This window comes from Nomascus leucogenys, chromosome 8 (assembly GCF_006542625.1).
Source record: "Nomascus leucogenys isolate Asia chromosome 8, Asia_NLE_v1, whole genome shotgun sequence".
Taxonomy (NCBI): domain Eukaryota; kingdom Metazoa; phylum Chordata; class Mammalia; order Primates; family Hylobatidae; genus Nomascus; species Nomascus leucogenys.
In genome coordinates, this window is record NC_044388.1 from 97,372,987 (window position 1) to 97,395,517 (window position 22,531).

At 49.4% G+C, this 22,531-nt stretch overlaps 2 protein-coding genes across 13 annotated transcripts in view; one reads left to right on the forward strand and one right to left on the reverse strand.

The window, feature by feature from the left end:
* The window catches only part of GSN (gelsolin), a 123,752-nt gene that overhangs the window by 64,510 nt on the left and 36,711 nt on the right, over window positions 1-22,531 (forward strand). For 9 of the 12 annotated variants that reach the window (XM_030817732.1, XM_030817734.1, XM_030817733.1 and 6 more), the window contains one exon: window positions 9,888-9,980. The exons of 1 other annotated variant lie outside the window; for it this stretch is intronic. Coding sequence is in view for 2 of the 11 variants with exons in the window: in XM_030817741.1 (XP_030673601.1) it covers window positions 10,869-10,967 (99 nt within the window). In the remaining 9 variants the exon portion in view is untranslated. Of the gene's footprint in view, window positions 1-9,887; window positions 9,981-10,806; window positions 10,968-14,362; window positions 14,568-22,531 lie in introns of those variants that run through there. 2 more of the 12 variants (XM_030817741.1, XM_030817729.1) reach the window with 2 other exon arrangements.
* On the reverse strand, window positions 9,977-10,784 carry LOC105740248 (putative uncharacterized protein GSN-AS1). Its single transcript, XM_012508937.2, is given in 2 exon segments — window positions 9,977-10,123; window positions 10,126-10,784. Coding segments are annotated over 2 exon segments (489 nt in total). The 5' UTR covers window positions 10,468-10,784.

Sequence of the window (22,531 nt, forward strand, 5' to 3'; positions counted from 1 at the left end):
CATAGCTATTAATGACGGCACTAAACATTCTCTTGAAAATTCTTTCTAGTCCTGGTATTAGGAGAACTTGTAAGGGAGTTTGTTATGCTTTTATGAGGGGTGGGTGTTGGTATGCAGAGCTTGGAGAGCTCAGCCCTGCAGCAGAGAGGCCTGGAGGGGCCTCCCAGGGCTGTTTGTAAACTCATACTTTCCTGTGCCATCCACAGACCCTCGAGTGCAGGTCAATCTCCCCTCCATTTCAGGGAATCCAGGCTCCAGGAGGACACAGGACTTGCCCAGCAAGGTCATGTGGTGAGGTGAGAGCCCAGCCAGGACTGGTCCCTCCTTTTCATCAATCAAGCTCATGCTCTGGAAATCTATCTGGCGAAGCCAGGAAAACTGGACACTCTCCTACTGCTTGGTTATTCCCTGAGAAAATGCCAGCAGAAGCAGAGAAAAGCACGTCCCGGGGGTTATGCATTTTGGGGAGGAAGGGAAAAAAAGAGACCAGTGTTTAGGCAGCCGGGGGATGTTAAGTAAAAATATCTCCTCGCTTTCAACTGAGTGAGCGTGTGTCATATTTCAGCCTGATGTGGTTTGTGAAGTTGGAGACCACAGGCAGGCTCAGTTCCTGATGCTGGCCAGCTTCCCCTCCCCTCTCTCTCTCCCCTGCCATATGCCTGCTCTCCTCTGCCCTGCCTGGGACCACATCAGCAATTTAAGAATAGGGCAGAGAAAAGCAGTGGGTGTTGTGGGCAAGGGTGGGCAGCTGAAGGCCTGGGCTTGGGTCCTGGCTTTGCCAGCGACAAAGTGCTGGGTGACTTGGGCTAATGCATGCCTTTCTGTGGGCCCCAGTGTCCATTCTGCACTGTGGGGTGGACAGCATAATATCAGCCTTCCTAGCTCTGATGGCCTCTGAGTTGGAGGGCATTGTGCTCCCCACATGAACTTGGGTCTGGCATCTCTGAGCCACAAAGTGAGCCTGCAGTGGTGCAGCTGGTGATTCAGCTACTGTTCTTGAATTTAATCTTTTCGGACTGAATTGATTGCCACATTTTGCAGTTAAGGAAGTCGAGGCCTAGAATTCGTTTATGTATCCCATTCCCTGCTCTACAAGCAATAATAAGGGCCACCATATGTAACACACTTACTATGTATGTTCACCTTTTGCTTTCACTGTCTTCTTTAATCTTTTAACAGATCTACGAGGGGGAGATATTGACTCCATTTTACAGATGAGGAAACTGAGGCTCAGCTTAGAACAATGAAAGGACTTACGTTCTCTTCTTTGAGTCTCACAATAGTCCTAGGGTTGTCATTATGTGACCCATTTTACCAGTGAGAGAACTCAGGCCTGGAGACGTGAGCTCCTTTGCCCAGGGGTCCCCAGGGGCCACACACAGCCTGTCAGGTTCCTTCCTATGCTCTCCTGCTCCTCCCTCCTCCCTTGCTTGCTCTGCCTCATAGGGAGCCTCTTCACCTCTTGCATTCAGTGCCTTGGTTAAGGGATGAGAAGAGTTTTCTTCCCAGGCTAAAAGTATCCCTGAAATCGACTCTTCCCAAGAGTGATCCAGAAAGGCTTTAAGCCGAGGAGCCTTGCAGGGAACTCCAGTGAAGGGGTCGCACCAGTGGGAGTGGATTCGTTTATTCTGCTGAGCTGGCTAAGCAAACAGTCCTGTTATTTTCCAACCTTAATAAGAATATCATCGGGGCCAGACTTATTTGCCAAGCAAAGTATATATATTCTACATATGTGAGCCTTCAGGGTGGGGCTTGGCCCTTAATTTCCCTGCTACAGAGGATGTGGCTGGGCTTTGGTGGGTACTAAGTAAATACTAGTTAACTTCTTGGGTGTGTGTTGATGATGTGGGTGGCATATGTACTTTTTTCTCCCCACCTCCAAGGACCTTTTCCCGCCACTCTTATTATTTCTATTACACTACTGATAGAAATTTTAGAAAATAAAAATTATATATAAAAAAAGAAGTGTTCGTAACTAACCAGAGAAAATCACTGCCAACACCTGAGTGCCCTTCCTTCCTGATATTTTCAGTGCATTTTTTTTTTTTACCGCCACACAATTATCCTATATTTATAATTGTCTGTTCTGACTTTGTTTTTTCTCAACATTATATCATAAGTATTTTTCTCATGTTATTAAGGATTCTTTTTAAATTTAATTTTTAAAAGTTTTAAAAGCATACTATACCTAAGTAGATAAATGTTTATTCTAATTTAAATCTTTTATTCCAATAGTCCTGGGGATTAAAAAATGAAATAATGCTTTTTATTTATTAACAAAAAGGCTGAGATAGACAGGATTTGCCCAAGATCACCCCAAAGAACCAAGACTGGGACTCCCCAGGGCTGTAGTTTGCATCCATAAATACAGAGAGAATAATGTTTATAATCTCAGGTATGAAAACTTCTGGTGAAAAGGTTGATCAAATGCTAGCTGTATTTCTCCCCCTTCCATGGCTTTCTACTGAGTCTCTCTCTCCTACAGGACCCTACTTTGCTCCATAATTAAGCAGCAAAGTATTTCAAGGGTTGTTCAGATTCTGGAAACTCATGGCTGCGGATGAAATAGACAGATAAGTCAGATATTGAATATAGACATTAAAAGATCTGGGCACTAGGCTGTACCCTGTTATTGTCACTGGCTCTTTAGCCCTTAAACAAGGGACTTGCCTCCTACTTTTTTTTGTTATGGTAGAAATAAATGCCCACCCGAGTTTTCATCACTCAGTATTATTCTATCTTTGGTGTGCATATACCATGTTCCCTTAACGATCCTCAATTATGAAACATTTAGGCAGTTTATAAACAATACTGCAATGAACAACCTAGTGCATAATTTTTTTGTGTGTTCTTCTTTTATTATTTCCTAGAAGTGAGCCCTAGAAATGGAGTTCCTGAGTCAAAATGACACATTTTATAGCTTTTTCTTGTTAAAAAAAAATTCAGTGACACTTGTTAAAACACGGTAAGGAAGTCTTTATTCAGGACCATCGCCTTGGGTGTAGGGACCACTGCAACAGGGTCCTACAGTGAGGGAGAGAGTTTGGGCTCAACTCCTAATACAGCACGGGCGAGTGGGAATTGATAGCTGCGGAGCAGGGTGGGGATCAGCGGATGGAAAATTACTAAGGAAGCTCAGGAATAAGGGGTATTCTTGCTAAACTGACCTAACAAAATTATTGATGGAGACAAACCAGGGTGATTCAAACATCACTGGGGGCATGGTGGAGGATGAGGAGCCTGATCAGATATCAAGGATGAGGGGTTCTGGCTAAACACTTAGCAGGATTCTTTTCCTAAAACTGGATATTACAAGGAAGGGCACAGGTTGGCCTAGGAGAAGGTTCAGAAGCCTGGCTAAAGTTTGGCCAAGCAAAGAATCTGTGTCATGCTAAATTTTGCCAAATTTCTGCTCATGAAGGTTACAGTAGTCCTTATTCCTACCAGCCATTGGTGAGAATGGCAGCATTCTTTAGGAGCATCTGAAGCTGGTTGTAAAAAGCTCAGCTGTCCTGTTATAGAGTACAGTGACCATTTTCCCGAAATGTTATATTTCATTCATTCATTTGGCAAATACACTCGCACAATTCAGCAGCAATAAAGAATAACAAGTTAAGATCCCAGGCCAAAGAAGCGGAGAGAACTTGGTTCTCCTTCCGGTTTATGTTTTGCACTTGCCATAAGACCTTGAGGACATCACCTCACTGAGTTTCATTTTTCTCAGCTATATAGTTAGGGCTTCAATACCCACTTCACAGAATTCTACAAAGTACCTAACACGATGCTTGGCCAGTGCGATCGTGTGGATGCTGGGAATTTGTATTATCTCATCTGACTCCAAAGAGCCCTGGGAAGGAAGCAGGTAGGGACAGATCCTTCCCGTTTCATGGACTCAGAAAAGAAACGGCCATATTTCTTGGTGTCCTGAGCTTCACTTCAGGAAGTGGTAGTCCAGAGGAACTGTATCGTTCAGAACGGAGGTAAAACGGGCTTTTGTGGGCTAGCCTGTACCCATCCCCCTCACACCTCCCCTCCCGCCACAGTACCTGTTTCTCTTGGAAGGCAAGTTCTCAGTTCCAGTGGCAGCCAGAATTCTTTCTATACTCTTTTAGAAGGTGGGAGATGCCTGCCTAGCCTGTTCAGTGGTCTTAAAAAAAAGACCATGAAATTCATGGTTGCATAAAATATAGTTTTCATAGATTTAAATTGCATTTTAAATGCACTAAGGCTTCATCTTTGAGCTTTTCAGAAATGTGAGATTTCAGGCTCCACCTTTAGGGTTGCCTTATTTAGCAAATAAAAAACAGCGTGCCAGTTAAGCATGAGTATGCCCCTTGGAATGTTTGGGGCATAATTATACCAAGACATCTTATTGTCTTTCTGACATTTAGATTTAACTGGGCATCTCATGTTTTATCTGGCAACCCTACCCACCTTGGGCCTACTGAATCCAAATCTGGATTTTCACAAGATCCCCATGGAATTTGTATGCAAATTCAAGTGTGAGAAGCATTGCACTGGGAGCCTCGCCATCAAAGCCCAAAGATGAATCCTTTTTGTAACGAATCTGTTGGTAAAATAGAATGCACTGTTTATAAAGAGCCTGATTATTCCCAAATCAACCATTTGCACACATCTGTGTGTTCATGCGTTAGGTTTTCTGAATACAGGGTACCCTTGCACTGTTGTCAGCTGAAGGGAAGAATTCTTTGCTTTGGTGAGAAGCCCTAGCCCCTCTCAAGGACCTATTTTCCTCATCTGTAAAATGGGCTACATCCTTAGCATCCGTGCCAGCCTGTGGTGACCAGCTGAGGTGGCCCCAAGGGGATGCATGGCTAGGGCCCACACCAGGTCCCTCCTCAGCCTCCTCACAAAGGACTGAAGGGCTTGGCTCTGTGATCCCATCTCCCAGAGACTTTGGTGTGACTGTGGTGACCCTTGGCATAGGGCACCCCTCCTGACTGCCTCGTTATCTCAAAACTTTCCAGACCATGACTTTTATAGCAGGGCTTTAGGAATCACCTGGCTCTATCCCCTCACTTCATGGCTACAGATACTTGTGCCCTGAGAGAGCAAGTGAATTTCCCAAAGCCAACAGCAAGCCCTCTGATTGCTGCTCTACCAAACCAAAATGATTTCAGTTCTCATGAAACCTAAGGCCTGACTAAGGAAGACTAAGAAACCTGGTGGTGCTCGGGTCCTGTAGTGGGGTGGGAGGAGGGGGGAGGGATAGGATTAGGAGATATACCTAATGTAAATGATGAGTTAATGGGTGCAGCACACCAACATGGCACATGTATACATAGGTAACAAACCTGCAGGTTGTGCACATGTACCCTAGAACTTAAAGTATAATAAAAACAAAAAAGAAAGAAAGAAACCTGGTGGTGGTCATACCCCTAGTTTGTCTTGGTTGTGTGGTCTTGGGTAAGTCATTTCTCTCTCTAACCTATTCCCTGCCCCCACCCCTCCATAATATGGGGAATAGCACCTTTTCCTGTTCCCCTAGGTCTACTTTCTACCTGGCTAAGGTTTTATTTTAAGATCCAGTGGTAGATCTTGGTCTATCAATTGGTCCTACAGTGGAATGCTTTATGAAGTCACTGGTACATGTGTTAGGTCAGAGACTTAATACCATGACATCATGAAAGATGTCTTTAGACCCTTTCTCTCCTCATTGCTAACAAAGATTTTGTGAACTGTGTTTCAGCTGGACAAAAAAGATGTTTAGAGCATTCTAAGATCGCCTGGGATTTTTATTAAAATGCAGATTCTGGTTCCGCAAGTCTGGGGTGGGGCCTGAGGCTCTGCATTTCTAGTGATGCTGATGTAGCTGGTCCAGGGATCACACTTTCAGTTGTAAGATTTGAAATCAATCTGTTATTAATGGAGAATCAATACTTACAAGATAAGGGACTTAAGAGGCAAGTCCCTTGTTCAGGGCTAAAGAGCCAGTGACAGTAACAGGGTCTAGCCTGGAGCCCAGATCTTTTAATGTCTTGTCTTCGATATCTGACTTATCTGTCTATTTTATCTGCAGCTATGAGTTTCTAGAACCTAAACAGCCCTTGAAATACTTTGCTGCTTAATTATGGAGCAAAGTAGGGTCCTTCTTTAGGAGAGAGAGTGACTCAGTAGAAAGCCATTGGAAGGGGGAGAAATACAGTTAGCATTTGATCAACCCTTTCACCAGAAGTTTTTATACTTGAGATTATAAACATTCTTTCTGTATTTATGGATGCAAACTACAGTCCTGGGGAGGCCCCAGTCTGTTTTTGTATGCCTCTGAGCTAAGAATGGTTTTATAGTTTTAAAGTGTTGTTAAAAAACAACAATAACAAACAAACAAGGAAGAATATGCAACAGAGAGGGTGTGTAGCCTATGGAGCCTAAAATATTTACGGTCTGGCCTTTTACAGAAAAAGTTTGCTGACCCATGATCTAGAGTACCCAAAGATTTGCATGTTCTTTTTTTTTTTTTTTTTCTAGTCAGCAAGAGGCCCAGCCTTATAGCTTTGAAATATAATGAGGTCAAGACGTAGGGGAGGCAGCCTGAGTTGGTGGGAACCGCCCAGACGTCTTATCTGTGTGACCGTGAGCACATTAGTTCACCTCTCTGAGCTTGTGTGCTAGCTTCGCAAAATGAAGACAAAGATTGCTGCCTGGTAGAGTTATTGCAACGATGAGACATGATGCCTGTAGAGTTTAACGCTTGGAAGGTGCACAGAAAATGATAACTATTGTTATTAGGGGTGGCCATTTGAACCCTTATGGCATTAATGGACAGATATCATGTTACTCCCATCAGGTCTGAAGGCCCTCCCAATGAACTGGGAGCAGTCTTTTAGGAGAGAAAAATACTCTGCTCCAGCCTCCCCACATCCCACCCCCAGAGCAGAAAGCTCCTTTTTAGCCAGCTAGACAGACAGGGTTCCGTGGTGGCTTGCACACTTTCATCGGGCGAGCTCTCTCCCCAAAGGCTGGCCTTTACACAGCTGAGACTATTAGAAGGCGTCTTCTGTTCCTATGTCCTAAGATATGATTCAACAAACAGGCACGTAGTGAGAGCCCTGGGCTGGGATTGTGAGTGCTGGAATGAAACCCTTCTCTTTATGGCTCCATCTGGAGTGTGTGGGCGGTGGACTAGAGTCAGTGGTTTTGCCGACCTTGTTTTTAAGCTGCTGCAGCCTTAAGGTCCAAAATGGAAAATAGACCAACTTGGAGTCAGCTGGAGCTAATTCTAAACCTGGCTGAGTTTGAAAACTCGGAGGCTCCTGGGGTGTGTCTGAATCTCAGGGAGAGTGTAATGCTTTTCTTGCCCATAGATGGCAGCATCTGCACTCTTAGCCGGTTCTGCGAATGTGTGTGTGCACGTGCACCTATGTGTTACACACGTGTGCACGCATGGGAGTCATAGTTTCTTACTTTGTTAAATCTTGAGCTGCGGTGGTCCCAGCCCTAGGTCAGGCTCTGGGATACATGGGAGCAATTGGGGAGACTGACTTGCAAATAGACTATTACAGTAGAGTGTGACCGGGCAGACTAGGGGGTGTGGAGGTCTGTACGGAGACTACATGGAGGACTCAGGAACAGAGTGCCATTGCATCTGGCTGGAGCCCGGTGGGGTATAGTGGAAGACAGGAAGCCATGAGGGCCAAGGCTCAAGGAGTTGAAGAGGACAGGTCATGAAGAATGTGGAGAGGTTTGTGAAGGATCTTGGACTTTATCTGGGGCCATAGTGGAGCCATGGTAGAGTCTGGGCAGAGGACTGGCGTGGTCTGGGCCTGCTCTGAGGAGGATGCATTGTAGGAGGGAGAGGATGCAGAAGGATCAGTTAGGAAGGTTCTGCAGTCATGCAGGTGAGAGGTGATGGGGCTGTGGACCAAGATGTTGGCATTGGGGTGGAGAGAAAGGGGGACACTCTGGAGGCAGTCAGGGGTTGAACTAGCAAGACATGATGATACATTGGAGGGGAGAGTGACAGAGCAAAAGGGATGAGGTGGTGTGTTGAGGAGGGTGAGGGCCTGGTGTCTGGACTGGTCCACCGGGTGGATGGTGGATGGTGGATGGTAGTGCTGTTTGCCGAGATGAGGTGCAGTGGGGGAGGAGCACGTTGCACTTGGGAACAAATGCAGCACCACCATGTGCATCTGAGGATGAGAGCGCAATTTGGGGTGTGTAGAAAGAAGGGGGGCTGGATTCGAAAGGCTCATCCTCACACAGAGTTGACAGAGTGCAGGAGGTCATTAGTCATTTGCAAAACCCAACTCTGCTTTGGTCTGTCCCTTGGAACCAGGAAGTTTCTGCCATAGTCTTTGAGAAAGACCCACAGAAGTGAGCACCACGTCCTGCAGCCCAGATAAGTGTCTGGCCTCTGACCTCTCTGGTTTTGGGTACCGTGACTCCACTTCCGTGGCTGTGTCCTGTGTCAGTCACAATGCACAAGTCATCAGGACTGTCTGAACCATTTACTGTCAGCCCGAGAACAGGGCTTGTTTGTGTCTTAATCCCAGGAGCCTGCACGGCCCTGCCATCTTCGGGATCTTGGACTCTCCCCTCGGCTTGGGGAAGCTGGTTTAGGCAGAGAAATTTTCCAGTGTGGGCAGGAGCCAGTTTGCTCAGCTTCCCTCTGAATGTAGATGACTGGAATTCTTAGTGGCGAAGAAGGGTGAAGATCCAAGTTGTTCCTGAGAGGCGGGAGGACTGAGCTGCATACTCCACAATGAGCTGATGTGGGATGGTCCTTCATCCACTCATCTAGCATATGTCCACTGGCACTGCCATTTGCAGGGCACATGCCATGCTGAAGCTTCAGAGGTGAAGCAGACAGAATCCTTGCCTCCAAGGAGCTTACAGCCTAGAGGGAGAGAAAGTCCTATCACCAGACACCGATAATGCAGTCTTGCTCAGCAGTAGTGCATTAGAACAATAATAGAGTGATGCTGAGGCACAGAGCTGCGAATATGACATATCAACAGAGTGGGTCCCCAAACCGCACATGTGCAGGATGAGAAAGATACAATTTGCAGGCAAAAGACTTAGAAATTTAATTATTAATAATCAGGGTAATAATTAGAGTAAACATATGCCTTGTGCAAAACCCTGAACATGTTTTATCTCATGGTAGGTTCTAATATTATCCCTCTGAACAGAAAAGGTGACTGAGACTCCAAGAAGTGATGTAGCTTGCTCAAGTTACACAGTTAAGTGAGGGCCCAGTTTATATAACTTCAGAGTACTAAAGTACAGCTCTGAAGTTGACTGTAAACTGAATTCAGCCCTGCAATAGGGCTGCCTTAAATGCAAAGGGGATTTTAGGTGCAATTAATAGAAGCATGATATCTCTAATGAAGGAGGTGAGAGTCCTGCTCGCCCTGCCCTGGGTAGAGCTTGACTGATTGTCTAATTGTGGGTCTTGTGCTGTCAGTAGGGACAGGGTTCATCTGGAGCAGATCAGGGAACAGGGTGAGCGAACCGGAAACCCTGGTCTCAGGAAGAGCTGGAGGAAAGGGGGTGCACAATTTTTAGAAGACTTGAGGGGCCCAGGATCACTGTATTCAAATCTCCAAAGAGCCATCAGGAAAAAAGGGGACAGACCTGTTCTGGCTGACCCAGAAGGAGGCAGAACTAGTACCAGCAGGTACAAGGCATAAGAAGAGAGAGATTTTAGTGCATCCTTAGGACAATTCTTTTACCCAACCAAGCCCTCCAGCAGCAGGTCTTGCAGCCTTGGCAAGTAGTGAGTGCCCTGCTGCTGGATGTGTACAAGTACTGATTGTGTGACCCCTGGTGGAGGGGAGGAAAGGAGTTGAAACATCAAATGGGGATTTGACCAGATGACTTTGAACTCCCCCTGAGGCTGACATTCTTGTGCCCTTTGTTTACAGGTGGTGCTCATAGCTCTCTTTGTCCAGTGCTTCGGCCTTGGTCCCAGCGCCTTCCCACAAAGCAGCACTCTTCACCCTGCACAGCCTTATTAGGTAGGTACAGCAAAGCAAACACCTGTCCTCCTCTTAAACCCTGCCCTGGCTGCCCAGGGAAGCCTGGAGGGGACTTCAGTGGTGGAAGCAGCCGCAGTAGCCACAGTGGATTCAGTGGGAGTCCCTGAGGTCTTCCTAATAAGGCACTCAGAGTGCGTCTCTGCTCCTTTCCCGTCCTTGAGAGGGAGGTCAGGCGAGAGTGATCTTCTGGGGAGGAGGCTGGGACTGGGCTCGGTGCCCGGATGCCTGGCTCCCACCCTGGCCATGCTGCTTGCTTGCTGTGTGACTTTAGGAGAGTTGCTTTCCCTCTCAAGGCTTTGGTGGCTCTGTAGAAGAGTAGAGTCCCCATAAAGAGGAAGTGCAGGAATTCTTCCCAGAGGCTTTGGAGAGGTGAGAAAAATGGGGGTCTATTTGCCAATTCTCCAGACTTGTTGACCAGAGGAGGAGCACCTGAGGTGTGTGAGTCATGGGGAAGCGGATGAGTCATGCCCGCTGGGGCCAGCTGGCAGGGTGGGGCCCACCTGACTATCAGATTCACAGGTGACCTGCTGAAGTAGGCAGGGAGGTGGGGGGAGGAGTGCAGAGTCCTGGGCTGGAAGCCAGGAGACTGGCTCACCTCCCATCTTCAGCCTCGGTTTCTCCACCTGTAAGATGGGTGCCTTGGTCTCCCCCTACCCACCTAACAAAGCTGCTGTGTGGACCCAACGAGCTTGTAGATGCCAAAGGGCTTTGTGACCAGTGAGACAGGAAGGATCACTACTAGGGGGAATCGCCCAGCTTCCAACACCCAAACAGAAGTGAATTTCTAATGAGCAATTGTGCAAGAACCCAGGAAAACACCCCTCCAGCCCACGCCATCCCTTTTCTGCCAAAAGGAGAAGGGGATGAATGAATACAGGACTTACGTGTCTGCTGTGGCCCAGCTGGCTTCCAGATGGTGACATGAGCCACCCACAGCCGGAGCTGTTTCTCTTTCCCAAAGCTCAGGTGAAAGGGCTTTTTGATGGTCCCCAGGATGTTGTGCCCCAAAAGCCAGGGATTCCCAAAAGGCCTGCCGGGCCCAGAAAGGTGACTCGCCCCATCAGCTGCTACCCAAAGGTTCTACTGACAAAGAGGTGGCCCTAGTGCTGCCCTAATAGGAGGACTTGAGGGCCGGGTCTTGGCTCTGATGAATCTGCCTTTGAGACTGAGCCCTGATAACTCCAAAAGCCAAGTTGCCTCAATGTGATCTGTCAACAAAAAGAATGTTATGCTCTGTTGATGCTTTTGGTAACTATGACACAGGGGCCCTGTTTTCCGCAGACCCTGCAGGGTCAGGCTGGCATAGGCCCAGCTGAGCACCCGTCGCCTGAGAGTTTTGCTTATTCACCCCTCTTTACTCCTCTGCCTCCTGCAATGTACCAGCCCTGTACCCACCTCCACGGAACCTTGGTTCAATCAGGGAGGCCCCAGTGACCTCCTTGATGTCCAGTCCAGTGCTCTTTCCTCAGGACTCCATGTGCCAGTCTCTAGTGCAGTTCCAGAAACTCCCTCCTTTTGCTTCTGGGAGGCTGCACTGTCTGGTTTATTTCCTCCTCTCTTTTTAGTTAGGGCCCTGTTTTTCCTCCTGACTTTTTAGATAGGGCCCTGGTTTTTTTCAATTAGGGCCCCTCCTCTCTTTTTAGTTAGGGCCCTGTTTTTCCTCCTGTCTTTTTTAGTTAGGGCCCTGTTTTTCTTTTTCTTTCTTTCTTTTTTTTTTTTTAGACAGAGTCTTGCTGTGGTGCCCAGGCTGGAGTACAGTGGCACGATCTCAGCTCACTGCAACCTCCTCCTCCCAGGTACAAGTGATTCGCCTGTCTCAGCCTCTTGAGTAGCTGGGACTACAGGCATGTGCCACCATACCCGGCTAATGTTTGTGTTTTAGTAGAGACAGGGTTTTACCATGTTGGCCAGGCTGGTCTCAAACTCCTGACCTCAAGTGATTTGCCTGCCTTGGCCTCCCAAAGTGCTGGGATTACAGTTGTGAGCCATGACGCCTGGCCCAGGGCCCTGCTTTTTCTGCCTCAGTGTTCCCTAGGACTCTGCCCACCTTTTTGTCTTGATTTATGTATATAGATTCATTCATTCATTCATATATTCATTCATTTGAGAGATATTTAGGCTCTGAGCTGGGTGTTGGAGAATCAGCAAAAAACAAGACTTTCCCATTCCTCATAGGTCTTCGGTAGATCATTATTTACACTGAAGATTAATTCTTGCTGTGAAGGAAACCATCAGGTTATGGGAGCGTGTGGGATTGGGTGGGAGTGGTGAGGTCTTATCTGGACAGATCAAGGAAGCCTCCCCTAAAAAGTGAGACCTGAAGAGGGAGAGGGAGGTGGATGAGTGAGCAGGGAACGGAGGAGCCCCCTAGGCAGAGAGGTGGCCTGGGTAAGGCTTTAGCGTGGGGGAGTCCTTGAGGAACTGAAAGAAGTGAGGGAGGCTGACCAGGGAGGGGGGCGTGGCAAGAGGAGGGCCTGGGGGCCAGGCAGCACCTAGGTTATGTGGGCCCTTGAGTTTGGATTTTATGCTAGACCTCTGGGAACCATTGGAAGTTTTAAATCAGGAGGGCGACTTGCCCAGATTTCATTATCAGACCCTTGAAAGAGACAGACACAAGGACCATCCTGATAAGCCATGAGGGTGCCATTTTTGGTTCTTCCACAGCAGGGTATGCTGATGCTGTGCCTTGGTACGGGGCTTGTCATTGGGCAGCCCTGGGAAATGTGCACTTTCTCAGGATTCTCTCGGCTCTTTGCATTTTTTAGTTTACCCAGCCAGCCCTTGCTAAGCTGCTGCAGTGGAGAGGGAGGTGAATCAGACACCACCCAGCCCTTGGAGATCCACTCTAATCCAAGACGGATACAGTGGAAGTTAACGCCCAGAATGCTCTGTGATAAGTGCCAAGGGGCTCAGGGAGCCAAAGAGTGCTTTTCCTACTTGAGAGTCAAACAAGGCTGAGAAGGGGGAGCTGGGCATTCCAGGCAAGAAGGCCCTATAGGCGGAGGCTTGGCCGCTGGAGGAGCCCGCTGTGCCTGGGGGCTAGTGAGCAGGAGTGTGAGGGTTGATGTGGGGAGCTGGTCAGAGAGGTTTTGAATGCTGGGTTTCTATCCTCTGGGTACCAGGGAGCCATGGACAGGTCTTCAGCTGAGGAGTGACTTGATCCATGGGATTTCAGAACAATCAGTCCATGGCAGGCAGAGTGGAGGGTGGATCAGAGGACAGCAGCGCTGGGAGCTGGTTAGAGAGAATGAGTACCATTGCTGAAGCCTTGTCACTCCCCCCACCGCACACACACAGCAACATCCTCAATGCCCCTTTCTGTTCCATACCCCTGTTCAGTTATCCCCACATTGGCCAGCCAGCCTGAGCTGTCCAGAGCCCTTTCAGAGCAGCACTGGGGTGTGTTAAACCCTGGCCTCCAGAGGCAAACAGGTCTGGGCCTGAAACATCACTGTAGCCCTGACTTGCTCTGTGCCCTTGGACAAGTCCCTTACTCTTCTCAGCCTCCGTTTCCACATCTGTGAAATGGGGGTGATAATAGAGTTGGTGATGATTAAACAATGGGGAAATCAAGTCCTTAGCACATGTCTGGTGTATAATGATGGCTGTGTTAGCTTTGTGTCCTTGTCGATTGTAACGGCCCAGTCCATGTTGTAATCTGCCCCTCGGGGAGTTCTTGTCTTTGGACATAAATCTGAATTCTCAACTAGAAACAAGATGTTCCCAGCAGCCCCAAAGGAAGCCTCTAGTGGGACACTGAGGGTATTGGACATGCTGTTACCCACTGGGACCCGGCACAGGGCTGGGCACACAGAAGCCTGGACTGGGTTTTATTTGTCTCTTTATCCCCAGCACTCAGCACAAGGCTGGTATAGCATGGCCAGCTGGCTGGGTTCTCAAAAATACCAAACAAAAAAATGAAATTAAAAAAAAATTATTGATCTTAGACGTCATCCCCCAGCACCTTCATTTTACAGCTGAGGAATCTGGGGCCCAGAGAGGAACAGTGGCTCATCCAAGGCCACTCAGCCCCTCAGTGGCAGGCCCTGGACCTGTTCATTTCTCCCTGCTCACATGTTGATTACTATTCTAATTTTTGAAATCCTGATAAGTTAAAAATGGCATCATGTCCCACCTCCCTGGTTTACCTTTGGGGAAACTGGGGCCCAGAGAGTGGTAGTGGCTCCCTCAGGTCCTCAGAGAGGGAGAAGCAGGAAAAGGGCCTCCTCTCCACAAAGCATACCCCCACTAATCAGCAGTAGGCAGGCAGGTTCTTCCCCCCAAAATTGACTGTCTGGTGCTTAAGGAAGCAAAGCGGAGTGTGAACAATAGTTTCCTGAGGAAGTGTTGGGTTTTAATTGTGTTGAGGAGAAGAACCATTTCCGGAACTGTGTGTGCCTGTGATGCCTGCGGAGTTGGCTTGGCACAGCTATTTCCAGACTAATCCTGAGTCCTATTTATAGGCTGAGATGATTAGGTTGGCCTGTGTCAGGAGAGGCCCATATAGCTCCCCCCAGCCTAGCGATGGCCGAGGAAGAAGCCCTCGGGGGCAATTCTGACCCATGGGTGAGTAGCACGGGATCTGGGGTGGTCCCCAAAGCCAGCTCAGAGGAGGGATGCCAGGGAGACCTGAGGGAAAGTCCCGCTCCTGACTCCTAGTTCAACCACCAGCCAGGCCCTCTGCAGAGATGAAACCAGTTCCGATCCTATTCTCTCCCTGCTTAAAAATCCTTGGTGCGTCGGATCAGGCCAGGACTCCGTAGCAGTCAGACCCCTTCTCCCCGAGGTATCCACTGTCTCAACCCCAGCCATGCCTCTTCAAACTGTTTAGGCTTTCTTGTGCAGGCCACACCCCCAAGCCTTTGCTTCTGTTCCCCCCTCCCCAAAGGGGAAATTCCATTTGTCCTCCAAGGCTCTGCCCCAATGCCCCTCCTCCGTGGCTCTGTTGGGCCGTGGGTGCTCCCTCCTTTGTGCTCCCAGGGCCCACAGCTGCTTGAATGACTATTGGTGTTCCTGTTTGTGTGCCCACTGGGCCGGGAAGTCCCAAGGCAGGGCCTGACACAGAGAAAGAAAGGAGACAATTTGTGATTGAACAGCCACTGTGACCATCATTCTCCTTACCTGTCTGATGAGAGCTGATCTTCATGCCACTGTATACAGTAGGTATTTTTTAAAGGTGTGTAGAATTGAGAGTCAGACTTGGGACTTCAGAGTCAGACAGCCTCGGATTCCTAACGGTGTAACCTTGGGCTGAACCTCTCTGAGCCTTTGTTCCTCCATCTATAAAAGGAGACAATGCCAGCCATGGGTTTTGGGGAGGATTCAACAAGACAGTGCTTATAAAGTACTTATCATCACAATGGGCTTCAATGAGCATAGGAGGCGTTATTTGCAGGTGGGGACGTTCATTCTGGGGACGTCCCTATCTAGGGCCCCACACAAGGGAGTGGCTGAGACTCCAAGTCTTGGAGCCTCCGACTCCACCCTGTGTTCTCCCTCCCCTCCCTTTCTTGGCCCCCTGGGCCTATTCTGTTCCCCAGATCAGGGAAAGCTTTGTTTGGCGATTGTTTTTGCTAAGAAGTTTCTTCTGTGGGGCCCTCTGGGTGACTCAGAGCCCTGAGTCACCGGGAGGCTGAGGACAGGGGGAGGAGTGGGAGGGAGGCGGAGGGAATGGAGAGACGAGAAGAGGAAAGGGCTCTAATTCTAGCCCTGGCTCTCCCACTGTTTGATCAACTAGGTCTGACCAGGCCTCTCTCCTGCCTAGCCTCAGTTTCGCCAAATGCGAAAGGAAGATGTGGGTCCAGTCCTGGCTGAGCCTTAGAATCAGAGGTTCCCGGGCCCCACCCTAGACCTACAGACTCAGAGGCTAGGGGTGGGGCCTGGGAATCTATTGTTTCCTGAGCTCCCTGGGTGATCCAGCTGCATACCTGGTCCACAGGGGTGTTAGGGAACCGCTTGGCTCAAACCTGCTCCCAGCTGGGCCTCAGAGCAGCTCGGCCTCTGGTTGAACTTCACTGACCCACAGGGAGCGCCCTTCTCTTGCAGAATGCTTTGGCAGAATAGTGCACAGGAAGCGCGTGGGCTTTTTTTTTTTTTTTTTAAACAGCTTTATTGAAATATAATTTACATAATTTATTGGAGTAAATTTGCATATAATTTACATATGCATAATTCACTCAATTCAATAATGTTTAGTACATTTACAGAGTTATGCAACCATCATCACAATCCAGTTGAGAAGATTTTCATCACCCCAAAAAGGATCCCTCATGCTTGCTTACGTCCGTCTCTACGTTCACCCCATAGCTGACCACGCATCTGCTTTCTGTCTCCTTGTTGTTTTATTGTTGTTGTTTGTTTTGTCGCCCAGGCTGGAGTGCAGTGGTGTGATCTCTGCTCACTGCAGCCTCAAATTCCTGGGCTCAAGCGATCCTCCCACCTCAGCCTCCCGAGAAGGGCGCTCCCTGTGGGTCAGTGAAGTTCAACCAGAGGCCTACCTGCTCTGAGGCCCAGCTGGGAGCAGGTTTGAGCCGAGCGGTTCCCTAACACCTCTGTGGACCAGGTGTGCAGCTGGATCACCCAGGGAGCTCAGGAAACCACAGGCACACGCCATCACGCCTGGCTAATTTTTGTATTTTTTGTAGAGATGGGGACTTGTGGTGATGCCCAGGCTGATCTTGAACTCCTGAACTCAATGGATTCCTCCCGCCTCAGCCTTCCAAAGTGCTGGGATTATAGGCATGAGCCACCTCACCTGGCCTGCTTTCTGTCTCTCTGAAGATTCAGAGCTGTGTTCATTCCAGCTGGCCCTGTGACCTCATGCAAATTATTGCCCTTCCATTACTCCTCTGTATGAGAGGGAATAGTCCTATCCTCCCTGTAGGGGGTTGTTTGAATTTCACTAATGTGCACAGTGTCTGACACACCCGAGGAGCTGGGCACATGGGAGGCTGGTACGCAGGGCACAGGACATAACACAGATGCCCAGGCACAGTTGGCACAGGCCTAGCAAACATTTTAAAGCACTCACTCTGTGCCAGCTTCTTAGATTAAGCATCTTACATGCATTACCTACTTTAATCCTTGGTGAATGTGAGTATCAGTTCCATTTTATAACTGAAGAAACAGGCACTGAGATGGGAAGTCACTTTTACAGGCTGACATAGATGATAGTTGATAGGGCTGGGAGTCCATCTCACAGCCTGTCCTCCCTAAACATTATCCTATCCCCTTCCTGATGTGAATCACCAAGCAAGGGACAACACAATTCATAGATCCAGGACAAGGTTTATGGCACATACTTCTAAGGGGTGGGACCTGGTATGATGGACATGTCATTCAAGAGATAGTACATGGTATAGAGTCTGTCACAAAATAGACATGACATGGTGCATGAAGCATGACCCAGGGGTAAGAGGCATGGGATGCCGCTAAAGGGAGACACACAGGACAAAGCAAGAGGAATGTAGGGCCTGGTACGTGGCACAGTCACAGGGTATGTGACACTGGGCATGACAAACTCTATGATGCAGAGACATGGTACTTAGGGTTTGAGACTTGAGCTATGGCAACTGGGCAGGCTCTCGGCCACAGTGGGACCCTTTGTCATTGGGGATCCTCCATTATGTTGGTGCCTGGGGCCCCAGCAAGCAACGGCAGGAACCAAGTTTCTCCTCCTCACAAAGGCCTGTCTGTTTTGTTTTTTTTTTTTTTCTTTTTTTTCTCCCTCCTCCTCCCTGTCTCTTTGGATGCCAAAAAGTGGGAGTGTCCCAGCGGAGTGGTGGCCAGAGTAACCCCCCGCCATCCCACCAGCTCAGACAAGGGTCAAGGCTTGGGGCCAAGCCCATGGCTCAGGAAGGGTTTGCCAGGCCTCCAGATCCGCTCTTTCTGAGATAGCTGTGAGCACCAGTGTTGGCTGAGGCAAAAGCCAGGTAATTTTCCTCTAAGCTGTCCTCCCTCCGCTCCCCTCCCTGCCTGCTGGTGCTGGCTGTGAGCACGTCTGCATTCCAGAGCTTAGGAGAGAGAGCGAGAACCTGCTGCTGTTAAGGTTGAGGAAGTAGATTGCTAACAGCTGCTGTAGGAGGGGGTGGATGTGCGGAAGAGGAGGCCGTGGATTGCAGGCTAACATTTCTTGAGTCTCTTGGCACCTGGCACTCACTACCTCATCTTGTCTCATTTGCACAAAGCCCCAGTAGCCCCGTAAGGAGACAGGTCCAGAGAGGCAAACAACTTGCCTAAGGTCACACGGGGAGGCAGAGCCAAGGCTAGACCTTGGTCTCCCAGAGGCAGGCAGGTGACGTTGTATAGAGGCGATGACACAGGGGATGTTGTTGGGGGCTTAGTGGGCAATGAGACTGCAAGGGCTTGTGGGCCCCAGATCACAGAGGACCGAACTCAGGAGTTCTGACTTCTTTCTGTCTGCACTGAGGTCCATGGAAGGGATGATGCAATCTGTATGGGTGACAGGCCCAGTTCAGGGAGAGTTTAAGGGAGTGAGGGAGCTGATGTTATAATCCCAGGGAAAAGATGGGGACACCGAACCAGGACAGTGGCTGGAGTGTGGGGGTGAGAAGTGGGTATAAAGTGGGGAGGAGGTGAGCTTGGTCTCTGCTCTGGTCTCAGCCTTTATGTACTGTCTTGGTGGGATGACCGTGGTTGGGTCCTGCCTCCAAGGGTATCCCAGAGGGTTCTAGAAGCTCCCACATGGACAGGCACTTGGAGGATAGTGCTGGTGATTGGGCAGGTGCCTGGACAGAGGTGAGGCCTAAAGCACACCCGGGGACAGAAGGCAGCACCCACACGGGAGCCCAACTTCATGCCAGGGACTGTATTTTAGGTGCTGGATCTTGTTTAAATCTTTTGGCTGGCTATGATTATCCTCTAAGCTGGGGAAGGAAGAAAAGCATTCCAGTACTATACCTCTGTTTGGGTTAAAGGAGGGGAAAGTATTTTAAATAAAACCTATTAGAGTTAAAAGGATGAGTAGCAATAACACAGTGCCAGGGGCTCCTTCAGTCCTACCAGACACCCCACCAGGTTGGAATCTTCACCCCATTTTACAGAGGAGGAAATTGAAGTGCCACAGAAGGTGCCACTGGCACAAGTTCCCTGGTGGTAGGGATTTGGGCTCTGTCCAGATTCATCCCTGTACATTTCCTCGTATTCCTTAGGTTGGAAGGTCACTTGTCCTCACCCTGTTGGTCATTTTTGGTATCTCCAGCCCACAGAGACTCCGCAGGCACTCCTGGATCCCATTGTCTTTTCCCTCTTCCCTGCACCTGCCCCCTTTTGTCTTTCTCAGGGAGTTCTCCCTGCAGAGTGCTTTTGCAGGGCATGGTCCTCGGATCCCTCACATTTATGGTCTCATTTAATCCTCTCAACTAGCCTTCAAGAAAGGCACTTTGACCCCGATTTTCCACATCCAGACAATGGGCTCACGCTTCCTGCCAGAGCCCAGCAAGGAGGAAATCTTGGCCATAGTTGGTATGGGAGGCTTGGGGACAGAGAAGGGCTTTGTTTGGAGCCAGCAGCAGGAGGGATGTGGCACCATCATCTGATGTCCTGCATCATTCATTGTCCCCATTGGGAAGGTGGTTGGCCTAGGGAAGCTTTCAGCATTCCTGGTAGATCCTAGTGAAGGATGAATCTGATCCCTAGGCAGGCAGGAGGGGACCCTGGCCAGATGCACAAACTTGTTTGCTTTTTGCTATGTGTCTTTTAGCATCCTTGAGTCCCAGGGCCTGAAGAGTTCTTAGACATGGGCCGATTTTCTTGTCACCTGTGTCCTCTCAACCTCATCACCACTGGGCAGCTCATTATCTCTCTGGAAAAGGGGAAGGAAACCAGCATTTGTCTTTCCATTTTTTTTTTTTAAACTGTGGTAACATACACACAACACAAAATTTGCCATTTAATATGCCAGGCGCGGTGGTTCACACCTGTAATCCTAGCACTTTGGGAGGCCAAGGAGGGCAGATCACTTGAGGTTAGGAGTTCGAGACCAGCCTGGCCAACATGGTAAAACCCTGTCTCTACTAAAAATGCAAAAATTTGCCAGAAATCACTTGAACCTGGGAGGCGGAGGTGGCTGTGAGCTGAGATCACGCCACCGCACTCTGCCTGGGTGACAGAGAGAGACCCCATCTCAAAAAAAAAAAAAAAAGAAAGGCATTTTTAACCCTATCTTACACGTAAGGAAATTGAGGCTCAGAGAGATAGAAACTTATCCAAGTCTCTCTTTTAACAATAAAAGCAGCCTCCTTTATATGTGCTTATTCTGTACCAAGCACTGTGCTAAGCCCCAAATGCTCTTTACCGTATTAAATTCACACAACTACCTTAGGAAAAAAGTATTATAATCCACGTTTCATAGATGAGGAAATGGAGGCTTAGAGAGCCAGAGCAACTTGCCCAAAGCCACACTGCTAATAAGTGATAGACCGGGGACTTAAATGCAGGCATTTCTGGTGGGAGCTCTTCCCACGATCACACACAGAAGGTTGCTGTCTTTGTTTTTCTTCATCTTGGAAAGTCCTTCCTCTGCAGAGCAAGAAGCTGCCTCCTGTGGCTTCTCCTGCTCATTCTGGCTCCGTCTGGGGCATTGTAGACCCTGCCTTCCCCTGCGGCTCTGCAGAGCCTGTGTCTCTCCAAAGTCTTCTGCTGGTTCCACAGTCCCAGCATCTGCAGCTGGCCTCCCTGTCTTGCTGCGGATTGGTGTTTGTGCCTGGGCTTCCCAGGGGTGGGTGGCGGGGTGCTGAAGGGGCTAGGACACAGTTATTTGCAGCCCTGGCTACTGAGCCACCACACCTCTCAGGGCCATTTCCTCCCCGAGAGAAGGGGAGACAGACTGCTGAAGTGGGTCCTAGCAAGAAGGGCCCAGAGCTCATACCCATGGCCAAATCTGGCTGCTTCCAAGACATGGGTTCAGGAAGTAGCAAGGCCAGGCCCCTCCAGATGTCCAGCCCTGGGTCCCAGCACTAGGTGGGGTTGGCTCTGAAAGCTGGGAAAAGACCATGGCTTTGGTCCCTGAGACAGTTGGTCTCCTGGAGTTGGCTTCAGCCAAGCCCCGCTGGCCATCTCCCCAACAGCTGGCCGCTCCCAGGATGGACTTGGCCAAAGGAGAAGGCCAGCCAGCCCCGATGGGGAGCACTACCGTCTCATGGAGACCCAGGCCTCAGTTCTGGCCTGGTTGTTGAGAGACCTGAGTTCTAGATCTACTCTGCCAGGCACTTGTTTGACTTTGTGACCCTGAAAAGTCACCCTCTTGTTCTTGGTGTGATCATCTACAAAAGAGAAGACAGACTAATGACCACTGCTGCTAATAAGTCCTGCTCTGAACAACATACTCCAACAATCTCACTTCTGTTCCCCCAAAAGTCCTGCAACTGGGCATCACTGTCCCTATTTACAGATGAGTGACCGGAGGCTCAGAGAGGGAAGGTAACTTGCTCCACCTTACACAGCCCAGACCTGAAATCTAGCCTCTCACCGTGAAATCTGTAACCTTTCTCCCGCACCATCACATACCGAAGGCAGGCCTCTGTGCAGAAAACGGGCTGCTCAAAAGAAGAGTGCTTACTTTTGGAGAGCTCCTGTGCGTCACATCCTGGGCTTCCTCACTGCTCCATGCTCTAGGTACCATTCTCCCCCTTTCAGAGATGAGGAAACTGAGGTCTGGATTGCAGGAGCTGAGTCCAGATTCGCAAACCTGTCCACAGGGCTTGCCAGAACTTGTGCAGGCCCTGTCCAGTTCCACTGGGTTTCATAAGTGGCTTTTCTGTTTACTGACCATTGTCCCAATTAGCAAAATCCCTGGTCAGAAGGGCGGGTGCTCCCAGGAGGACCCAGAGAACAGCAGTGAGCCAAAAAGCAAATAGACTCCAAGAGAGGGTTTTCCATGAGTGGCTGGCTGCCTGGAAAATCAAGAACAACAGTGTTTGGAGTGAAGAGAAAAGAACAGGGTGGTGTCTTCCAGGCCCAGCCAAGGCCTTTTTGTACACTGTGACCGGGGATGGAAGGGGCGGGGGAGGCCACCTCCTCTGGTCTCTGGCAGGGGGTCCTGTAGACATACAGAGACCAAGGTTACAGAGGAAAGGAGGGCCCAGAGCTGGTTGTGTTATGGAGATCCTGGGTCAACTACAGGGGAGGGAGAGGTCCCCCAGGGGGACATGGGCTGTATAGCCCCCATCCTGTGGCAGACACAGAGAATCTGCCTACTGTGTGCCTGGAGCTGGGCAGGACCCAGGAATAGCTGAGATCAGAGGTCAAGGAGATCTCCGAGGTGCACAGAAGCACAGAGACCAGGACGTGCTCACATACTGAGTTGGCAGCAGAAGGGCTGCCTCCAAATCAAAGAAACCATGCCAGACCTGCGTGCCATGTGGCCCAGAGTGCAGGTGCCACACCCAGTCCTGCGCTAAGTGGCCACAGCCTGGGGATCTTCCAGGCCTTTGGCCTGGGCACTCACATCAGGTGTATGAAAGGCTAGAGGGCTTTCCCGGTGTCACCTCCTGCCCTGGCCTGGGAAGTGT